This window comes from Nyctibius grandis, chromosome 3 (assembly GCF_013368605.1).
Source record: "Nyctibius grandis isolate bNycGra1 chromosome 3, bNycGra1.pri, whole genome shotgun sequence".
Taxonomy (NCBI): Eukaryota; Metazoa; Chordata; class Aves; order Nyctibiiformes; family Nyctibiidae; genus Nyctibius; species Nyctibius grandis.
This window is the reverse complement of record NC_090660.1, coordinates 19,373,852-19,395,940: the sequence shown is the minus strand read 5'-3', so window position 1 is coordinate 19,395,940 and position 22,089 is coordinate 19,373,852. Positions and strand designations below refer to the sequence as shown.

Below are 22,089 nucleotides of genomic sequence, written 5' to 3'. Positions count from 1 at the left end.
CCTCTTTTGGATACAACCAGTTTTCAATGAACCTCTCTGGAACAGCACCTGTATGGAGTTTCTAATAGACCATTTGACTGTTATGGTCACACTGGTATCTTCTCGACAAAGAAATCCATTAAAGTAGACACCAGTTTGATAGAGCAAGAAGTTGAGAATGAAACTAAACTTGTAAATGTAAATTCAGTACATTCTCTACAAAAAAAGTTGTCATTCTCTTGCTTCATCATTACCTTTTTTTTCTTTTTCTTAGAGTTTTACAATACTGTTTTAAAGACAAAACCCCACAACCTTCCACACACACCTGTGTCACATTCCAAATGTGAAATCCACTGTTGAAAACAAAACTGAATATCTCCTTTGCTTAAATTACTGTACCAGTTTCTGTAAAAGGACCTGAAGTTTATGGCTCTGGTTTAGCAGAGTCAAGAATTACATTTAGCTGCAAAACTTGTTAGGTACATGCTTAAGTGCTCTGCTGAATTAGTTTCTCATAGTACTTTCCTCCTCCACAGCAGAGTTCATGCAATTACTTTGCTGGGCACTGACAAAACAGCATTTGGACATAGGAGACAATTGTTAAACAGCTTTTCCTCCTACAGGCTTTTGATATTAATACTTTATTACTTCATACAAGACAGTAAAAATAATAAAAATAATCCCACAACTTTTCATAAAATTAAAAGGATTTAAAAACAAATCTCATTAAAAAGCCAAACTTAAAACCAAACTAAAGAAATACTATATATACACATATTTTTTTAAGAAGATATTATGATTTTCTATTTGATATCAACAGGCACTCTTCATTCATCATGTGCAAGAAACTAGGCTAGGTCTCCATAGTCCACAGTCAGAGTTATTAAGTAAGTAAATATGCCACTGCTTCTGTGCCCTCCTTTTATTTCCTTGCTTCTTCAGTCTCATCTGTCTCTCTCTCTTGATGCTCTCTTTCCCACCTCATTTCTTTCAACTCTTGTCTGTACTTCCGTTCAATGAACCGTTTCTGATGGGCCATCTGGGGAAAGTTATCTGACACAAGGAGAAATATTTTACATTAATAAACAAACTGGTAACACAGAAAGCCTCAGCTCTTATTTTTTTTTAAACTTTGATGAGATTAAGGGTAGGGGGGAATAATGTTATTACCATTTTTACTCATTTATTTCTAATAATCCATAGTAAACCATGCTGTGTGTCATAAGACTTGAGTTTCTTTATGATTTCCACATCTGTTTCCCCTGATACAAAGCACTGCCAAATCTAATACACTCACAAAAATAAAATACAAAATCCTGGTATAGCAACGTGGCCAGGTATTACCTGGATTTTACATTCTGTTCCCTTAGCAACAGGCGGTCGACAGTGAAAAACGAATGTGAGACTGTCAATGCTGTCAGGGTTTTTTGTCTTGTTCTCACTCAAAAAAGTATGAGCCACTGGTTCCAAGCATTGTATAGATGCTTCCATTATTATTATTATTTTAGACCACACAGAATCCACTAGATTCCCCACATTATGGCAGGGTTCCTAATGGGAAAGTAATAGTGTAGCAAAATAGAATGCAGTAAAATCTGTTCCTGAAGAAGTTAATGCTTGGCTATGTACCAAAATACAGCCTTAGTGTAGTCTAAAAGCACAGATGAGTGAAGACCGGCTAAAACAGACTAGACAAGGCTGAGGTGATGGAGAAATAGCTAGGGGGATGGATGCTTCTGATTTCAGACATTTGTCCATTGGCTGGTACGTATGTACACCAGTTAGAACTGAGGCTGTAAAACCAGCTTGTATAATTGATCAGAATTGCTCTTAATTTAGTGCACAGATGACAGCATATGACGTTTTCTGCATGACCAGGTTTCTGCTGACCTGGTCTGCCTCTCTGTGCTGCAGAGACCTGCACCATCCAGCCGGTCAGAAAACGAAGAGGTGGTAGAGTACATGGCAGCCTGCAGTTGGCGGTAAATCCTGCTGGGATCACACAGAGCTCTGGGATCAGCACTGGCTACCTATCTCTGTCTGAGATGGACACAAAAGGTTACTATACTGACCTATAAAGCCATAAACAAATTTGGGAGATGTCTCAGCAAAGGACTGCTCTCTCTCTACTTGGCTACCAAGAGAGAATTCAGCTGAGGCTCCTCAGGGAGGAGGCCCTTGGCACCAAGCGTTTTCCTCCTCTTTCTGGGTCCAGGCAGAACAGATTTGTTCAGCTAGAGAACACGGTGCAGAAGCCACATAATCTGCAGGAGTTTGTGGTAGAGTAGAATGACTTTCTACTGCTTTGTTTTATTGGCTGGTGAAATTTGTGCCGTTTATTATATACTACAGGAATAAAAAGTTTATTCATCAGTTATTTACAACTCAGGCATACGAAGGTATATTTAAACCAGAAAGCAATCTAAACAAAAGAAAATTGTTTTTAAATTGCTGCTGTTTTTAAAAACACTAGTGCTTTGTTTAATGGAGTTCTGGGATATTTTGTTGCTCATGTGCACCATAAAATGAAAATCGGATTTTCAGCACTGTGCCTGTAATGTGATTCTTTAAGAACTCTGAAGAACTCAGCTTGATAGAAACCTGTTTGTTTATGATCCATTTAAGATGTTGACAAGGCAATTTATGTAATAAGCTCATCATGGCTATTATATATACAAACAGGCACATGAAAACTACTACTACTTGAAGTTAACTACTTACGCATTAAAAAAGGTGCCCGTAGGGGCTGTGGAGCCTCCATCCCTAAAGACAGTCAAAACTTGACAGGCAAGGCATTGAGAAACATGACCTAACTTGAAAGTTGGCTCTGTTTTGAGGGGTGGTTGGAGTAGAGACCTCTAGAGGTCTATGGTATTCAAACAAATACATATGTCAGAAAAGACCTGTGAAGTCCTTGGACTGGTAGGAGATGAAGCTCACAGCTCTCTGAGTGGTGATACTGTCAGAAGACAAAATACTTAAAGGAAACTTCAGTAACATTTTGCAGATATTCAGCGGAGGAGGGAAGTTACATTTTTCTACTTGTCAAATTTACTGGTGGTGAGAAGTATATGCCTAGCAGATGGACATAAAAAAAAACCCCGAACTACAAGGATTCATTGTCTTCTGAGATTTTTAAGCCCTGGGATTTCCAGATGCAGAGATAACAGATTAAAAACCTTTGGCATCTGAGGAACTGCATGTCTTTCCTTTGAATCAAATGCAAAAAATGTACTACCTCATGTTCTTCTGAACAGACAGCTTCTGCTGCACAAAATACTTGTAATCTATTTGCTTACAGTATGCCCACACCTGGCACTTTAACTCAACTGACCGAAGTTCTTTTGCATAGGAACTTGCGTACACTCCCTCCTTTCATATCTGAGACTCCAGTGCAATGAAGGATTGCTCCCATGCTGTCTATCCTGTGCATAATTCTGAGAGATGCATACACAGATCACTGGATCCTCAGCTGATATAAGCCATTCTTAACAGATAAATACTGACTTACGTTGTCTGGGAGTCTGCCTGTTAGATTTTAACCTAGTCTACTGTATAATCTGAGATGAAATTTTATTTTCTAAATTGGCAACTGAAAAGTAGTTTTCCTCCTCACCTAAATTAAAGAATGAGACAACCACACTGTCAGAGACTAAGCAGTCTTATCTCACTGCATATTTAAGCATGGAAAATCTCAATGAGACTTCACTGCACAGGGTTCCCTCTATGTTGCAACATCTGTAGCTGATCAACTCCCTTTAAAAAATACCTGTTGGTATCATTAACTTCACCTGTTACAAAATTGTCTTGGAAGTACTAAAAGGAAAAGCTGCTGTTTAGAAGCTGACCGCATTCAGCATATAGGTTCTGTTCAAATCTCATCCCCCAAAAAGCCTGCACCTCACCTCAGTAAAGACCAAGGATGTAAACTATAAATTATTTTCTTTGTTGCCCAAATAACTTACATTTTTCAAGTGCGTCCATAGCAGCTCCCATTTCCGCTTGCTGAATACTGTGAAAGCCAAACAGAAACATGTTACATGAGATCTAAGTTGTACAGAATAAACTAAAGTTTCTGACAAAGTGGAACACTAGCTGCTCCTTTTGTAATACAACTCTTTGGATAACCAGTAGCTAGTAATTCCCAGAGTGTATGACATATCAACCTTTCCATAAATATGTGAGCAACAGCACTACAGCTCCAGTAGAGTATTTTTAAACTTAGATCAATAACACTAATAGAATATTCTAGTCCATCCTTCACTGAAGCATTTGCTTTTACTTGAGAGAAAAAAAGGAACAAAATCACAGAGGTGTGAATGCTATAAAACCAACGATACTTTTGTAACCACCACCAGATCTGGTAGCAGAAAATAAGATAAGGTCTTTGGAATTCATGGTTGAAGTCTTTGCAACCTTAGAAACCATTCCAAAATGCCTAGAAGTAATAACATAAGAAAAAAAAAAAAAAAAAGAGCACCTTGCACCCTTAACTCGCCAACTTAAGTTGGACAGTAATCCAGTAGCAAAGTCAAAGATATAGTCACAAGGCAGAAACTCAGAATAGCTTGAAGAAGGCTCAATAGCTTTCCTCTTCCAAGGCCAACAACAAATTGGTCTATCTCCATGGCTAGTCATTTTGGACACTGCCACAGTCAAACTTTAACACCACGCGATTAATTTGTCACTATACCTTGGGCCTTTACCACATCCTATTCTTTCCCCTTTGAAGTAAACAGCTACTGTGTATGTCCTGGCATGAGATGGTCCCACTGTCTGCAAAGTCCTGAAATAAGAAAGATATGATTTATTCAAACGGGAAGTATTAAAAACCAGAATCTGTTTGGGGCACATACATCACCAAGCTTTCAGTCTGGTCAACACATAAAGTGGAATTAGTGCAAAGCATGGAGCAAGGGTTGAAAGATGCCTGTATAAATCATATTAAGCCAGAGATTACCAGGATGGTGCACAATAAAAAGGAGAAATTTACATAAAATGCACCTTGTATATATTGGTTATGTTTATTCATCCAGGTTCTCTCAGGAGCACCATATGAAAATTAAAACTTTAACCTATAAGCAAAAATGGAAACTATAACACAAAGTGCTTAAACACTGTGAAAATACTTGAAAAGAAAGTCATATAAATTGTGCATGGCTGTGCAATTGCAAACAATCACACCAATATGATTATGTGTGCACTAAAATTTTAGTCCCCGAGAGTTTCGCAGCTAGCAAGGTTTTAAAAGGACTTTATATTGGACACGGTAGCTCTCTACATGCTGAATTATCACAGTACAAAGAAATTTTCCATCAGCTTTGAAAAGTTACAGTTTATTGCAAACCAAACTATTCATTTGAGTTGAAGTCTAGGAAATGCATCACCAACCATCTAAAGGGGAAAAAAAATAATTCTCTAGACATGCAAAGATTTGCTTCTTCTGATGTTTCTTCCTGCTGTCCCAAATCTCTCCCCACTGTCAGCTCGAGTTCTGTCCACTACCTTGTTTCTTTTTGGAAGAGGCACCAATTTCACATCAATTTTTAAAGTATCTAACTATAATACTCTGTATCTGTGTGCTGTGACAAGAGCAAATAAAACCCACTCCAAATTTAAAAGCAATACTACTGACTGCAGTCAGTAGAAACAGATAACCCCAAGAAAAGGAATTTAACAAGATAATAAAAAGATAACAGCATATTACTAGCTCTAAGCTGTACTATAAAAATCAATTCATCATCACAGCAAAACAAAACAAACATTTGGCACTTGGTACTCAGTGGGTTTTACAAGAATCAGGAATTGTCTCTTTTGTATTCATCTCCCTCATGCAAGACAAAGCTGTGAGCTCTCATACAGAGACAATGAGGAGTCAGATTTGAAAAGTATCAGTTGCAGCATTAAAGCGATCATATTTCTAAAGTGCACTGTTTGTCACTACAACTGAACTGCTACATTTCATTGAAAACTTTACTTCAGTAAAGAGAGTAAAACTTTACTTCAGTGAGAAATGTCCTTAGACTTCCATTCTTGATATGTTTTTGATATAATAATCCCAACAACACAGGCCTTGAACTTTCATAGCTTTTATCTCTTCTTTTGGGGGCTAACATTGCACCCATTCCTACATTAACTGAATGGATACAGAGGCAATATACAATCTTAAGTTTATTATTGCCTCTTTGAAGCAGCTATCATGCTATTTTACAACTGAGAGAAGGGAGATCCATCCCATCCAGCTTCAGGTATCTAACTGAGGTGTACAAGTTAAGAGGTTCATTACCCTGAACCTCTTCTATTACTAAACAGGAGGACACATATTGGCTGAATTGCACAGCGAAAATGTCCAAAACTTGTGTTGCCCTTCAGTGACTGACTTTGTGGATTAGAAACAGAGCCTACAATCAAGATGTGTAACACAAGGCATTTATTATGTTTGCATAAGTATGCAGAGTGTAGAGAAACTTCATACTATGACTGAAAATAGAATGGAGGTATCTTGACTTCATACCCAAACAGCCATTGTTCCATTCATTTCATTTAAAATACTGCCATTCCTTACATTAAAACAAGAACAAATATAGAATGATGCCAATGAAATTCTCCATTTGAACATAAAAATTACATTTTTCCCTTGCAACTGTACAAGGTAAAATGCTTACTCATTCTTCCTTGTAATGACTTAAAACACCTAAAGCTTGGAAAACTTTGCTTCAACATTTTCCATCTTCAGACAAAGAAAGACTGGAGGCCTTGGATAACTACAATAAAACCAAACTGGGAAAAATGTAGGGTGACTGATCACATCTTCCTCCATATATAAGAAAGACAGAAAATTAGCTTGTATCCATAAGATGCCATTTCTTACTTGTAAAGAGGAATGTCTGGTTCCTTTCCTTCTGTCCTGAGAGTCAAGCAGCACTGTTGAAGCTGAGATTTAGGATCATTCCAATCTTGATTTAAAATAAACTCCTGTAAGAAGTTCATAAAGATGCTTTTATGTTTGAGAGATTGTGGTAAGAGTCCCAAATGCAATAACATGTTAAAACATAGTGGCAGGAAAGTAGGAAAGTGATTGATCTTACCTTTAGCCGTGGAAAAAAGCAGACATTCATGAAAGTGTGAACATATTCCAAATCTTTATCAATGTACAGGGCAGCAATAAAGGCTGCGGGGGGAGAAAGGTACTGTCACTCATCCAAGGAGAAAGTTAATGGCTTGTGCTTTTAGAAACAAGTATCTCTGACTACTCTAAAGCCATATGCAATTACATTTCACAGCAGTGATCTGATGAGGGTATTATTATCCTGCATACACAGGAAAAAATAAAGTTGACCAAGAGATTAAGTGACTTACCCAAATCCACTCAGTTATTTAAAGAGCTATAAACAACACTCAGCTCCTAATCTCACATTTTAACCAGGAGACCAAGGATACTTACAAATAAATCACTACCGTGATTACTGTAAAAAAGTTTTAGATATAAATCACTCCTGTTTGTGTGCTATTTCCATTTGCTTAGAGGATCTGGAAAAAGCCCAGGGGTCTGAATGGCTCACAAAATATATCAAAATACATAAGATACAGATTAACTTTCTTTGCAGAATATTTATCACTGCTTCCACTTTCTTTGGAAAGAAGGTATAACAAACTTTCATAAATGGACTAAAAATAATTTAATTTCCATGTAGCTTTCCCTCTTGTGGAATGACTATTTTGAAACTCCTAAAATGCAGTCAAATAAACCACAGAAATATTCACCTGCTGAAGGAACTACTTTATCTTCCTACAGTGACAAGAACATATTAATGAAACATTGAAACTACTGTTAAATAGCTCAACTCTGGTTACAAGCTTTGCCTTTCTAGACATGCTTTTGACCTGGTCATCATGACCCCTCAATTTCTAAGCCTACAACTTTGTATTTGCAATTATGCCTCCTTCATGCTTTCATACAGACTTCAAAAATCTAGGCTAGCATTCAAAACTCTGGCTTTCAGAGGTATAGGCATAATTAATTTGAAAACCTGAACATACATTTTTAATAGTGATGTGGGAGATTTCTAATGGCTTTCTTAAACAAGCCCTTAGGAAAAAGAAGTTGCATAAGTACTAAGCTATTATAACCAAATTAACTCACATTCCAAGAGATCAGCCAAAGTCTTAGTTCGAAGAGCTACAGGTCTTTTTGTCTTGTCATTAGTGATGGCAAATTCTTGCATACCCAGCTCTTCTGCCACCTTGGCCTGTGTCCTGTTGTTCACCAAAGAACTTCTCAACAGCTGCAACAGAAAGAAGTGCCACTCAATGGTAACAATTAGCAATGCCAAACTATAAAAAGTAGGGAGAGCTGGGGAAAAAAAGTTACTTTTATCCTTGTAGCCTCTCACTTCTCTCAGTTTATCAACATTCCGTTTCAGCACACCTCAAACGATTTACACCAACACACACCCTCATTATTTCTGCTGCTGATTTTTCCTTGTTTCAATTCTTCTCACCAAATTTTATTTATTCTATGGACACATTACATCTGTAGATATGTCTTTCATTTAAAATGCTTATTTGTGAGCTTCTTTGCAATCATATACCATCTCTTCATCAGTCCTGTATTTTTTCAGCTAATCTGCATTTTTCTAGTTTAAGTAATACACAGTTATATACATTTTTCCACATAAAGTATAAACATACAATATTCTGGATCTATACAGCAGTCCCCAGTGTCCACCAAATAAGAAAAAAATAGGCAGTAATTAAAACAAATGCAACAATTAAAGCAAGACAGTCTAGTGTTTCAGAACAAGCAGATGAGGAAGCTGCTCCATTCATTTGGCCAGAGAAGAAAATGAATAGCTGGATAGCCTGTATGTACTGTTTGCTCTACTGAAGGCAACATAGCTGAGCTGATGCATCCCTGACAAAGATCCTGCTCTAAGGTTCAGCAGAGTTCCCTGAAGTGCTTAACCCTGGGTTCCAGGCAGATTGCTTAAATAAACACAGAGCTCTGCTAAAGATACAATCACATACAGATTAAAGGAGTCTTTCGGAATTTTAGGGTTTCATACAGTTTTCTGAACCCCCGGTTAAGGTGAGCTTTTTTTCCTGTTTGTTTGCTTTTTTGCTTTAAATGAAACAGTATTAATTTAGGAAGTTAGGGATATTATGGGAGGTGGGGGTGGAAAGAATGTCTCTTTTCCACTGTTGGTATACAATCTAGAGTTGAGAAGCTGCATATACATTTTTTCTCTCTTTGTCTTCCATGTCACATTTGCTCAGCTTATTAGATCCAAGTTATATGCTACTTGGCTCCAGCATGTCAACTAAGCTTATGAAAATCAAGATTTATTTGCTGCACTTGATACTTCATCTCTGACAACAGATAAATAAAGAACAGTATGTTCATAATTTGTTTGGCAATGATGTATGAAGCAGATACTCACAACTTGATCTTCATAAACAAGGCAGACTGCAGATAGGATTATTATCTGCCTCCCTAACCTCTGCTTAAACTCATCTTCTACTTGTTCCTTTCCAAAATTCTTCCTTTTTACATCCTTAAGATAAATAAACAATACTTTCCCCAACAAAATCTTAAGTATGATATGCAACCTGTGTGACAGAAGTGCAGCATCACGTGACAGAAAACTGTTTCTTGTAATGGGAGAAGAAGGATCTCTTGGTGTGTTTGCAGAGTATTTATTTTGATGGGACCCATAATCATGACTAGTAGTATCATAAAACAAAGAGCAATATATACACTACACAGTGAATTAGCGATGGAAAAAAACCCAGTTATCCTTCTAGCACTGTGGTTATCAACTTGCTCTATATCAGAATTTGCCTCCTCTACAAGTGTGATGTAGCAAGAAACTCAATTTCCCTTAATGATACAGGGAAGACACGGCACCTGTGCCTTCCCAGCAACCTTTTTTAGTGCTAGTCTCCACTCTGGCAACACACAGCCCGCATCACTGCAGATGCTGAAATGTGTGAGTGATGGACGCTCAACTGGAGATTAACTCTAATTACAAAGCAATTTTTTTTTTATTCTTCCATCTTCACACAGCATACTACTACCCATGACTGTAGCATTAGCCAGTACTGGAGAAGCTGTATCTTCCAACAGCCAACAAAATTTCATCCTCTTTTTTGGCAGATCACTTGGCTACCTCAAGGTATGTAGACAAGACTATGTTCTCCTTTCTTTTTCTTAAATGTAGTTAATTTACAGACATCTCTTCACATGTAATCACTACACACTGGGAAGCCACTGAATTGCCACTCACGTGGAATCTTCCTATCCTTGACCAGAATTGTCTTCAACACTATAGACATCATCCAGCTGATGTTCCATTATTACTTCAAAGGGAAGTATGTTCCTAGATAACAGGAGAAACAGCTCAGTGTTTGCTGTTTCTCTTCAGATCCCACGTTATCAAGTCTCCTTTCTCATACGTCTCATTTCATTTGTCCTCAAATTTAAAAACAGTCTAAGACAATTTTCTTTTTCACTGTATGTGCATCCTCAGAGTTGAAATTTTATTCTAGGCACTGCCTACTTCTCTGTATCTTAATGTGTTTTCAGCATTCATTCCACTCTAACTTTGTAGTTTCCCCTAGAAACTTGGACTGTGCAACTTGTTCTACTTGCCAACTCACTAATCATTAAATTAAGCAACACAGAGACTTTCTGATTATTGTTCTGAGTATTTACATCCATTAATAGCAATACTTCATATCCTTCCTGCCAAATAGCTGTTGAAAGATTTATCTTACTATAACAACACTGATACCTACATTCTTAAAAGTCACCTACAAAGCAAAAAAAATCCACCAGTCTCAGATTTCTGTGCCTTATGTTTTTGTTTCTCTGAAGAATTAATACGACAAGGCTCTTCCCCTTTTAACTTTTCCTTCAAAAGTTCAGGCTTTATCTACTCTGTCTCCTGAATGGTGCAGAAGAATCCATACAAATGTAATTGAAACTGAAGAACTGGTGAAGAAAATGAAAATTACTTTCAGTCAGAGCATGTACTTTTTTTCTTGTAAACAGCTTTAGCCCAAAAGACCCAAGAAGTATATTCTTGAAAACACACTGCCTGCTAGAGACTTAGCATTGCCATCCCTTTATAGATTTCAGAAAACCGCTCCAAGTAGCTAAGAAACCTACAGTGCTACTTCCTAATTTTAACTAGAAGACTCGACTCATATTCCTGACACATGCATTGCTTTTTTATTCTAGTCAAGACTTGAAAACTAAGAAAAATTTAGTAAGCCTAAGAAAATTTCTTCCTCACAAATAAAACCACAGCTCTCTAGCTGCAGTACTAAATGAATCAATCAGGAAAAAACTACACATACTACTACACTGCGTTTAAAGTACTGTAAATTGCTGAAATACCCCCAAATTGGGTTGTTCAGAGCCCAGATAAGAGAGGCTGAAAGGCTACAGTAATCAACAACAGATGACTATAACAATAGTGAAATTAAATTCAAAAGCTACCACAGGGGTTCCAGACTGAAGACAACAGGAAAATCAGACTAAAATAGATTTTAAAAACATATCAGGAAACATAACCCTGCCTGGTTGCAAGCTCAACAGACTAGAAGTCATGAACAAAAAAAGTCATGTGATGTGCCTATTTAAATAAATGGTTTAAGACACCCATCTTTAAAAAAGAACTATTCTTATCTCCCAGTTTCATCACTGACATCCTTAAAATTATTGATCCATTTCACAGACAGAACAAAAATTATTGCACTGGGCTCATAAATCACCATTTCCTATTCATTGCAGTGCTCATGACTTAAAATTAACAAAGCCTTATTAAGAGCAGTGGTTGCTGAGGCTTCCTTTATTAATCAAATCCAGAATAATTCACTAGCTGCTCCCATAATTTCAGTCTCCATCCCACTCTTGCTCTCCCGGAGAGCATGATTGATGGCAGTCTCACCGTTAAGTGCCCTTCATGATGATCAGGGAAATGTATGAATAAATACTCTGTGGCTACCAACTGCATTATGGAGTCACCCAGGAATTCCATCCTCTGGTTGTGGCCTCTGAAAAATGAGACATCAATGCAGCAAAAATCAATAAGCACTCAGGGAGGAAAAAACAAAAACCAGCATGTACACACAGATTAAAACAAAGAGTGATCTGAAAGTGAGCCTCGCTCATTTCCAAATGCATTTAAGACAATTTTCCAGTGTTAACCAGGCGAGATGAAAACACAGTTCATTACTATTGTAACACCAACTTTCAGGGAGAAAGCGAATCAGCGTAGCTACATATAAACACAATTATTAGATCACAGACTTCAACAGAGGAAAAGGTCTGCCCATTCACAAGAAATAAAAGAATCAGGATTTAAACTCATGTGATATCCTGGAATGGATAACCACTGGTATGGCTCTACCGTTTGCTTTAAAATGAAGCCTGGCAGCTCTACGCACCACAGAATACAAGAGTTGCACTTGGACCAAAGACCATGATTTTACTTCTTTCCTGTGCCCAAATGTACCTCCAAGTAAGTTTTGCTACTGTCTCAGGAATGATATGCAAATATCATTGATGCAGGAATCTCAGAAGAAACACCAGGATGACTCTCTAACATTTTCTATAGTCTTTCCCAAGGTATCCACTACTGTCAGAGACAGGATACTGAGCCAGGTGGGCTTGCGAACATAGCTGCTCTGTTCTTTTCTGGAGCACAGATATAATATCTAGCGTTTGTTTACAAATAAAGCACTCTCTGATACTAACAGAAGGACCAACAGAGCTACATGAGGAGTCTTGCTGTGTACTCACAGAGTCAGATGGTTAAAGCCTACTGTCCTCAGAGTAAATGCACGTGCAAGAAGCCGAACATGAGTAAAGATGACTCCAATTGCCTCCTCAAACTCTGTAAGCTTTTGAAGAACTGGAGAGGTTTCAATGAGTTGCCTGTCAGTATTGGACTCCTGCAGCTGTAAATAAAATGAAGTGCAAACAATGACAAACTGACACTGTTTCAGAACTTCTCAAACAAAAGCAAGCCTTCTGTAAACCAAGGGCAAAGAATACAGTGAACAAGTCGTTCTGTAGACAGCTGAACTGAGAAAATCAGTTTCTTCTGGCTTTTTGTCTTGGATAATTACCACTCAAAAGAAGATGTGAGCTCTGGTGTATGTTTTTTTTTAACAGTTGAGGCATTTATAACACATTGCTTATATGGTCTTGTCTCTACATGCGGATAGCATAGGCTACTTATTTTCACAAAACATGTACAACTGTACGTGTCTGAGTTTTCTAATATTATCACATTGTTTTCAACTGAGCAACAGATTGAAACGTTATTAGAATAGGGCTGGCAGACTGACAGCATGTCAAGATGAGACAAAATCCAAATCTATTTCCCTGCTTTCCTCCAATATCAAAAATCAAGAATAAATACTTAGTATATGAAATTCAAAAGGGCACAATAACCCAAGAAAATTAAAATTATCACTTTGAGTCAGTATCTTTTCTTATCAGTTTCTTGTCTGATGTCCTTGATGTGGTGACACTGTTAAATGGCTTTCTGGAGCTGGGAAATGGCTTAAGCATTTTCTCCAGCCACTCTGGGCATCTCTTTTGCATAGCAATGCCTTAGAGGAGGAATCATCCATATGAGGATGCCTAAAGGAAAAGTAAGAATAGCCACAGTTTTTTTAAAGTGGCATTGAGATATTTTTTGGTTTGTTGCCTGTCCTTTTTCTATTAATTGATTACATTCAATTTGTCTTTTTCCTTAAACACTACTGAGCTTTCAGCTGACATTTTCATAGAACTACACATCCCGGCACCAAAATCCCACACTTGGGTGCTAATGGTCAGTGTGGAGTTAGACTGCATGTGGAGCTGAGACTGCTTTTTGCTTCCTCATGCACAGTCCTTTATCTTTACCTACACAGAATTTCAACTGCTTTTTTACTCTGTAGTTAGTCACTCTTGCATTCTCACAACCAGACTGCAATTCTTCAGCCCGCTGTTGTCCCTGCTACCCTGAGTAATTTGGTATTGTCAACAAACAGCCACCTCACTGCTCATCCTTTTCCCTAAGCTGTCAATGCAAACAGCCTGTACTTCAGCAAAGACCCCTAGGGAAATCTGCCAGTGATCTCCATCCCTTGTAAGATGTGGTCATTTCACTCCTGTTCTCCATTTCTTTATGTTTTAGCCATTCCTTCAAATCTTGTAAGGAGTGACAGTATTCACTGGGGTTGCTTTCCCCCCCCCCCCCCTTCCTTTTTTTTTTTTTCTGAACACATTTTTAAAAGCCTTTTTCCCTTTCCAAAAGCCTCTTAGGAAACTCAGCAGACAGTATCATCTTCATCATCACATGCTTTTTTGTCTCCTCTAAATTCTCCTATTCATCTGGGAGGCAGGACTTGTCTTTACATGTTGCTTTAGAAAGAGACCATGTTTATCCAGGTGACCACTAATTAATTTTTTTATCACTATTTCTACTGACTTGATTACTGCCCAATAACAAGGTTACAACCCTGCAATTCCGTATATCTTACCCAGAGCTTTATTTTATAATTGGCATCTAATTTTTCATACTGTTACGGAGACTTTTAATAATTTTTAAAACGCCATTTTTCAGTCTAGCTGTGCCCAAAGGCCACCTGAGCAGCCTGTGTTTCCCCTACTGGCAAGCAAGAGCTAGGATGGCTTGTGGGACATGGAAGAAAATAAATTTTCATCACACAAGTTAAGGTAGTAGCAAGAAATGATAAGCTGCATACACTGACTGTCTCCAATCTCTAAGCACAGTCCAAGTCTTCTTTGTGAAAGAAGAGATAAAAAGGTTAAAATAAAATAAAGTAAGAGAAAAGAAAGAAATTCATAGTAAGAAGAACTTTCTTGGGAGATTGTGTCAGCATGCAGGATAGCTGGTGGAGAATCTCAAAAGTTTATCTTCCCATTAAGACTGTCTTCTGTTTACACTCACAGATAGTTGGTCATAAAAGCACTTCACGTGCACTGATTTGTTGCTGAAGATTTCATCTATGTACCCATTACAAAATCCATACTAATATGAGAGACGTTTCAGATGGAGGCCTTCAAGTGACCTTCTGCTGGAAGGGTGTGCCCATAAAAACTTTCAAAGGAGTCAAATTGACTGCACAAAACATCAGAGATTTGGTTGGACAAAAGAAACCTCTCAGATGCTCATATGACCCTGAAAACCTTGCTGACTGTATGACAATTTGAATACAGCTATTCCTGCAGCACCCCTGCACACTTGGAAAATGCTACCATGTTTGCTGTGAAGCCAAGGAGCTACAGTGCAGAGAGGCTCTGTGACTTGCTCTAGGTCTCCCCCAGAATTCAATTAGGGGACAAAGACTAAAAAACCATTCTCCCAACTTCCAGCCTTGTAAACTAACAGCTTGTGAACTTGTATCCTCCAATACATGGAGGATAAATTAGCCTTCGGACACCCTCATAATTTCAATGTTTACTTGATATTAAAGCTACTGTAATCACTGAAACAACCATGCTATCATTGCACACATGCAAATAAAAAAATCAGAATCACACTCTTATTCCATTCAACTAATGTGCCTTCCTACCATTAAGGTTTCAGTCTTAATTTCAGGTTAACAAAATAGGTACATAGATTGTTTTTGGACCTTTCCCCCCCCAGCTTCGAGAAGATGAACAAGAAGCCATCAAAATGTTACCTCTCACTAGGTTTATCATATAAGCACAGTTATATATCAAACATGAGACAAGGAAAGGTGAATGATTAATCCTCAGAGAGGCAGGCACTCATTATTTATTAAAAAAAACAAACCCCAAACCCAAACCCAAGCACAAAGGCAAATATATATACTCTTTTGGCTACTTATTAGCACAATTTTTGACATGTCATTACAATGGAAACCTATGGAAAAGCATCCCTGAAGATAAACCAGAGCTATGAAATTTATTACAGAAAGGGATACACTTACTTGGAGTGGGTGTAGTGGATAATTAAGCCATACATCCCGCAGGTCCTGCAAATATTGAGAGATGTCTTTAATGCTCAAGGGAATCATTTAACAAATTCCACAGTACTAAATAAAATGTCATTACTTGAAATACTGAACTATTTCAGATGCTGACTCTGCTTATTGCAAATTCAATAGTGCTGGCAAACTAATTCTTAAAATCGTGTATTTGCTGTTCAAACTGCCTGTAGTTCTCCCAATTAGATTGTGTCAGAGAGGTGGAAAAATCCTTGAACCAAATAAAAAATGGTTAAAGGAAGAAAAAGATTTGTTTAAGCCTCAGGAGTAACTTTATTTGCAAGTACTCCTCAGTAGCAAGTTTGACTTCACCAAAGGCAAGGACTAAAAAAAAAAAACCAATAAACATACTCAGTTTTTTCTACTTCATATAGGCTTCCTTCACAACAGGCACTGAGCAACAAAAACACTGAGTTACAACAGGCTTCAAAATACTTCTATTTCTAATAAGTTTTGTCATTTCACAGACTCAGAGACTTTCAAGAAAGAAAATACCGTATAATTCATCCCCTCACCACGGCCACGTGTATTGTCCCAGCAGTATGTACTGCTTACTCTCCTTAGCCACTATATGGGATAAATTGCAACTAACAGTCATCTAAGATAGAGTATGCAAGAACAGATCAGACTTTAATTATGCAATTGGGTAAACGTTGGATGAAATCCCCTGTATTTTTTTTTCAAAGATACATTTAAAACTTTTAGGGGTGGGTGGATTTAACTATAGTTAATAGTTGCTGTACATGTGCATCATGTAGAGGACATGTAGAAATTGTTGCTCTACATGTGCATCATTTCCCCAAAGCATGCCGCCTGGATCCACAGCACCCACCTCTGTTGTTAGAGCACACTTTGACGGAAGTCTACAGGTTTCCCACGCCACCCACCCTTCCTTACCTAAGCCAACCAACAAACAGCACACCTGAGGGAATGATGTAATTTTTTGCCAGAACCAGTGCAGCTTGCTGTTCTAAACACGCTATGCTACATTCAGTTTCCAGGAACTAAGTACAACTAAGTACATTCCTGTTCATTTGTGATTCTCAAGTAAAACAACAGACAAGAAAGCATGTCTTCAGTTATTTTTAAAATGGAAATCAAATCATATAAATACATAAATACCTTGTCATTGAAGAGTAAACGTCCAAATAATTGTTTTGCTTCTTCTAGGCTCCCCTCTAGATAAACAGCTCCTGCATTAGGGGACCAATACGTCAAAGGTCAATAATGCATTAGTACTTAGAAAATTACTGAGCACAGGAAAGTCAAAGATCTCTGCCTTCGTCATCTCCAATACATTTATTTTTTAAAACCACGTTTTCTGTAAGAAAAAACTATTTTTTTGAGAAATACAAAGCATGTTAAACACCAACATAAATCAATGGTCATAAAATGCACAGAAAAACCTGAAATAGTTAAATAAGTGATAGAAAATGATATATGCAAAGTTTAAGCAAATCAGGCTAGAAGCAATCTATTTCTAAAAGCAGTTTCCAGTAATCAGCTAACTATACCAAATATGTAGATAGTGAAAGCCATGAAATACATTTCAATAGAAAGTAAATAATCACTGTTTATTCTATACTTTCAACAACATTACATTCTGCATATAATGATGTGTCAGGACTATTTCAAACCTCAATGTCTCCCCAGTATCGTAGTAATACATGGTCTGAACTGGAAACATCACCTCTGCACTTCTCAATTTCTGGAGATTATGGTACTACTTTTTTTTTTAACTGCATATACAGCCCTCACTAGCCCTCCACATGCCCCTTAGTAACAAGCTCTGCAAAACTTGTGCAGGCATATTATATTTTTTGTGTGTATCATATACTCTCTGTATCTGCACAGGCACTTTATAAATTCAGTATTAGTATTTTGTTCTTTGATACTCTTTACAGGAGGGGTTCTGAAAACCTCAGACTAGCTCTTGTAAGCACATCTGTATAAAAGCAAAGGGAATACACAGCTATGTGAAGAACACAAAGAAAGGGAGTCGATGTTCCCACGTACAGGGAGAACAAGGTTTGCCTTGCTGTGTCTTTCCCCTCCTCTTTCCTTTTAATTCCTCACTACGTCAACTACCTTCTTTGGACTGTTTGGAGAACGGTTTTGGGGGTTTATAAGACTGTCTTGCCAGAGGCATATTATGAGAGCACAGAATTTCGAACAGGTCCTAGTCAGCCTGCTTATACTTCTGGTTTTTATTTTCATCACAGGGAAGAAGCACCAGACTTTTACAAAGGTTCTCAAGTAGAGCTCCAGACCCCACATATACTTTTATAGTCACTTAGCAAGCTCCCAGATTTTAGCTATGGCCCTGACAAAATCATATTGCTTAATTAACTTTGTGAACAACTTTGTATTGAAGGTTAAACAGCAAGCCAGCTCTCCTAGCAAATCTCAGTGCTTGCCAAATAGTCCTTATCATTACATCCCACAGAAGCTGAAGTATATGAACAAAGCCACAGATACATATCTAGTGTTCCTTTTCTGTTTGTTTTTTATTTTTAAATTAAAGATCAAAGCACTCATGGAAAGCAAAATAGAGTTAAAAAGACAAATCTTATTTCTCGATAAGATGAAATGCAATTTGGCCCAAGGCAGAATGCACTGAACTGTTGACATCTAAGCCAACTACGGTCTATTTTTCAAAGCTGGATAAAATGCTTTTAGGAATTTGTGTAGTTTGTAAAGACCTGGATGAGGGCTAAACCATTCCCATAGCTAATATCATATACAGTACATTTGGATAAATATGAAGCCAGATCAGTAAGATTTAGCTTGCTTTGTGTATTCAAACAAGTAAAGTTTTATAAAAATATGCTATTTAAAATAGAGCTTGTGTGGATCTAACAGATCAGATTTCTGCCTTACTGCTTGCTTATTCAGTAACTGTGGTCAGGCAGTCCTGACTTCTTCTCTAACATAAATTTATTGACTAGCGCAGCCAGTCACTGATCAGCATCTTAGTGCCCAACAGCAAATTTGACACAACTCCCCTTCATCCTCTCAACTAGAAAGTTTTGGTAGCTTTATTACACCAGCCATGGTGTATTGCCGTGCTTTTTATTTGTAAGGAAAATGCAAAGACCAAAAAATATTTACTTGGCAAATGTCACATTTAATTCACAGGAGGTTACCAGGGCACAGAGGAAGCAGGTTGGTGACTTGGCTGGGAGTGCCTGGTGCATTCAGAAAGCAAGCTGCAGAGTTTAAAATTCAGGCCTAAAGCAGGACTCCACACTTTGCAGGTCTGTGCAAGTACTACTGGAAGCAGTGAGCCTGCACTTTTCCTGCCAAGCCATAGTGACTGAACTACTCCCCCTAGACCACTACGGGTGGCAGGCCTCGGTGGCACATGACAGGTGGAGTTCTGCAGTGACAGATGAAAGTGCTTGCACCATAATGGTATGAAATGGGTGCATCTTCACTGTGTAGGATACAGAAGATGAGATTTTCATTGTAATACTGCACACTCATCATGTTATACACACAGCATATGTGCAGAAGATAGGAAGAGATGAAGAAGATTTAAGAAGCTTTACTATTGCCTACAGTTACTAACACTTCTCAACAGACACACATCTCCTCCCTCACAGTCAACATGGCATGTAGACATATTAAAACATAACTGTCTGCACACACACATACATATGCTTTACCTATTAGGGCTTCAAAGCAGTTGGCCATGGCATGGCGAAGATCCGATTCCCTGCAAAGATCTGGACCATGAGCATAAAGCATAAATCGATCTAGTTCCAGCTTCTGCAGATATGTGGAAAGAGTTAAAACCATGGCTTTAGAACAATAGTACCAGTTCTAGTCACTAGAGTTCAATTACACTATTATTATGCAGCAACTGGGTTTGAGAGAACTTTAAAGCTTTTCTCCATAGTTTCAGTTCAGATACAAGCTAAAATTAGAAGACTCCATATTTATCATAGGCAAGTAACTAGAGTGTGATAGAACGGGAAAGCTAGGAATTATCAAACCAAATTGTCAAGGGAAGCCAGATCAACACACATTACTAGTGAGATTTAAGAATCAGTTCAAGAGGAGGGCTGAGGGTGTGACAGAAAAATAGCCTGATACCAGCTGGATGGTGCAACGTGCTATGTTGCTGGTAGTTTGCCCCCATGTGATTTGCCTTCAGAAATGCCAAAGGGAGGGGAGTTAACACTGAGGAAAAAGATTTTGCCTACAAGAAGAAGATAAAGTAGAACAGTGAGGAACAGGAATGCTGGCAGACACAATCCATTGAACACCTGACTTTTTCCTTTAAGAGCGTCAACAAGTGGCAGTAACAAAAGCCTCTGGGCACTGCAGCAGAAGACTGATATTTTAATCCACAGTGCCACCTAGCCTTCTTTTTCCTTTCAAATGTGCATCATTAACATTCATCTGTTGTCTGAACCATAGTTCTGCTTGCCAGTCAGAATCTCAGGTAGTGAGTCAGAGATCTTGTATAACGGATGATAATTCTGCTATAGAAATGCAGGCAGGAGCTACTAGATTCTCTTTAGATATTAATCTTTTTGACACAAAACCATTACTGAGATTTTTAAAGAAGAGATTTGTGCATCTTGAAAAGTTTATATGAGAATATGTTCTTTCTATCTGACTTTAAGTTTCTACTGACTAATTTCTCATTAACTTTCAACTTCATCTTCCTGGAGTATATTTAAGAGGTAAAAGTGGAGACTAAATTGTTTGAGGTGCATGGTTTAGACACCTTTCGATTGGAGAAAAGGAGTCTTCCATTTTCAATGAATGAGTATATTCGCTGCTCCAGAACACAGGGAATTACCACTTACGATGTTCCATCGCACTTTATGAAGTGCGGGGAGCACTCATTAAAATCAACATAAAAGTGGAACATTAATTTTTTTATATCAAATTTAAACTTCTTACAGATCATTGTCATTTGTTCATTTTAACAGGTGTTGTTTGAGTGTTGGTGTGTCTCCCCCACCTCCAATGGCTTATCTCCATTTTCGGAGCTTGCATTCAGCTTTTTTTTGCATGTGTTTTGCTTCTCATTTTTTGATCACAACACATTTCTGATTATTTTTTAAATTTCGGCTACAATGTCCCTTAGAAGCTAAAGAAATTTATTGTTTGATCCTCAATTAAAACAGCATTCCACATGCACAACAGAAGTTCAGAATTATATTGAGTAAGTAAACTGAATACAACATGACACTGCAGGGAATAATTAAATGGGATGAAACCAGTAACATCGTATAAGATATGGAAGAGGAAAAAAGGGTAAATTGGGAAATCAAGAATGTACAGATAACTAATATTTACAGTTGTATCTAATGTAAATAAATAGTTCAAAAAATGGTGCAATAAAAATTTTCAAAAATTGTCCATGCACAATGATAAAGGCTGTGAACAGAGCTTTAAGGATATATGAGCTTTCCTGATGCAGGTTTTAAAATAGTAACATGAATTCAAATTTCAGGCAGTTCAATACCATATTTGTAAACAAAACCCTGATCTGAAACATTTCAATCAATTCATGCTTATCTAAATTATTAAAGAAAGCTTTGGAGGAAAACGATTGTGTTCACTCCCTACCCTATGCCTTTCCTGAGAACTGAGCAAAAAGATGACATGTTAGAAATCACGCAGTTTTTGCCAAAATCTCAAGATTCAATATGCTTGTTTAAATTACTGTGTGAATATGAACAGAGAAGATTAAAAGAGCACTTGAAAACTATCAGCAGTACACAGTGGACATGTGTGAGTGCGTGTGTGCATGCACAGCTTAATACATTGCATCAGCAAGTCTCACTGTTTTTTAAAAAACATGCTAACAAAATCAAGTATGAATAAGGGAATACCAAATTATCTACCAACAGAGACTTAATCAACCTTCCATATCATATTCCTGCCCCCCAGTATCATGTAGAAATGTAAAAAGCTCTGTCATTCACAGAATTAAATTAAATAAAAATCAGAGGCATCTCCATTTTTCCCCATGAGATAATATAAATTTTCACCAGAAGCCTTTCTAACATATTTCTCTTTCACAGTGAATCTGAAAATGACTGCATAGCT

The 22,089-nt window shown here is 37.6% G+C and overlaps 1 protein-coding gene across 2 annotated transcripts in view; it reads right to left on the bottom strand.

Moving 5' to 3' along the window:
- Positions 1–667: 667 nt before the first annotated feature.
- DROSHA (drosha ribonuclease III) overlaps positions 668–22,089 on the bottom strand; it is a 71,892-nt gene continuing 50,470 nt past the window's right edge. For both annotated transcript variants that reach the window (XM_068396297.1, XM_068396298.1), the window contains 11 exons: positions 19,686–19,788; positions 17,140–17,210; positions 15,961–16,005; positions 12,788–12,945; positions 11,934–12,039; positions 8,123–8,264; positions 7,068–7,150; positions 6,851–6,954; positions 4,673–4,765; positions 3,945–3,991; positions 668–1,032 (listed from right to left, as the gene is read on the bottom strand). In XM_068396297.1, coding sequence (XP_068252398.1) covers positions 902–1,032; positions 3,945–3,991; positions 4,673–4,765; positions 6,851–6,954; positions 7,068–7,150; positions 8,123–8,264; positions 11,934–12,039; positions 12,788–12,945; positions 15,961–16,005; positions 17,140–17,210; positions 19,686–19,788 — 1,083 coding nt within the window. In that variant the 3' untranslated portion in view covers positions 668–901. The remainder of the gene's footprint in view (positions 1,033–3,944; positions 3,992–4,672; positions 4,766–6,850; positions 6,955–7,067; positions 7,151–8,122; positions 8,265–11,933; positions 12,040–12,787; positions 12,946–15,960; positions 16,006–17,139; positions 17,211–19,685; positions 19,789–22,089) is intronic.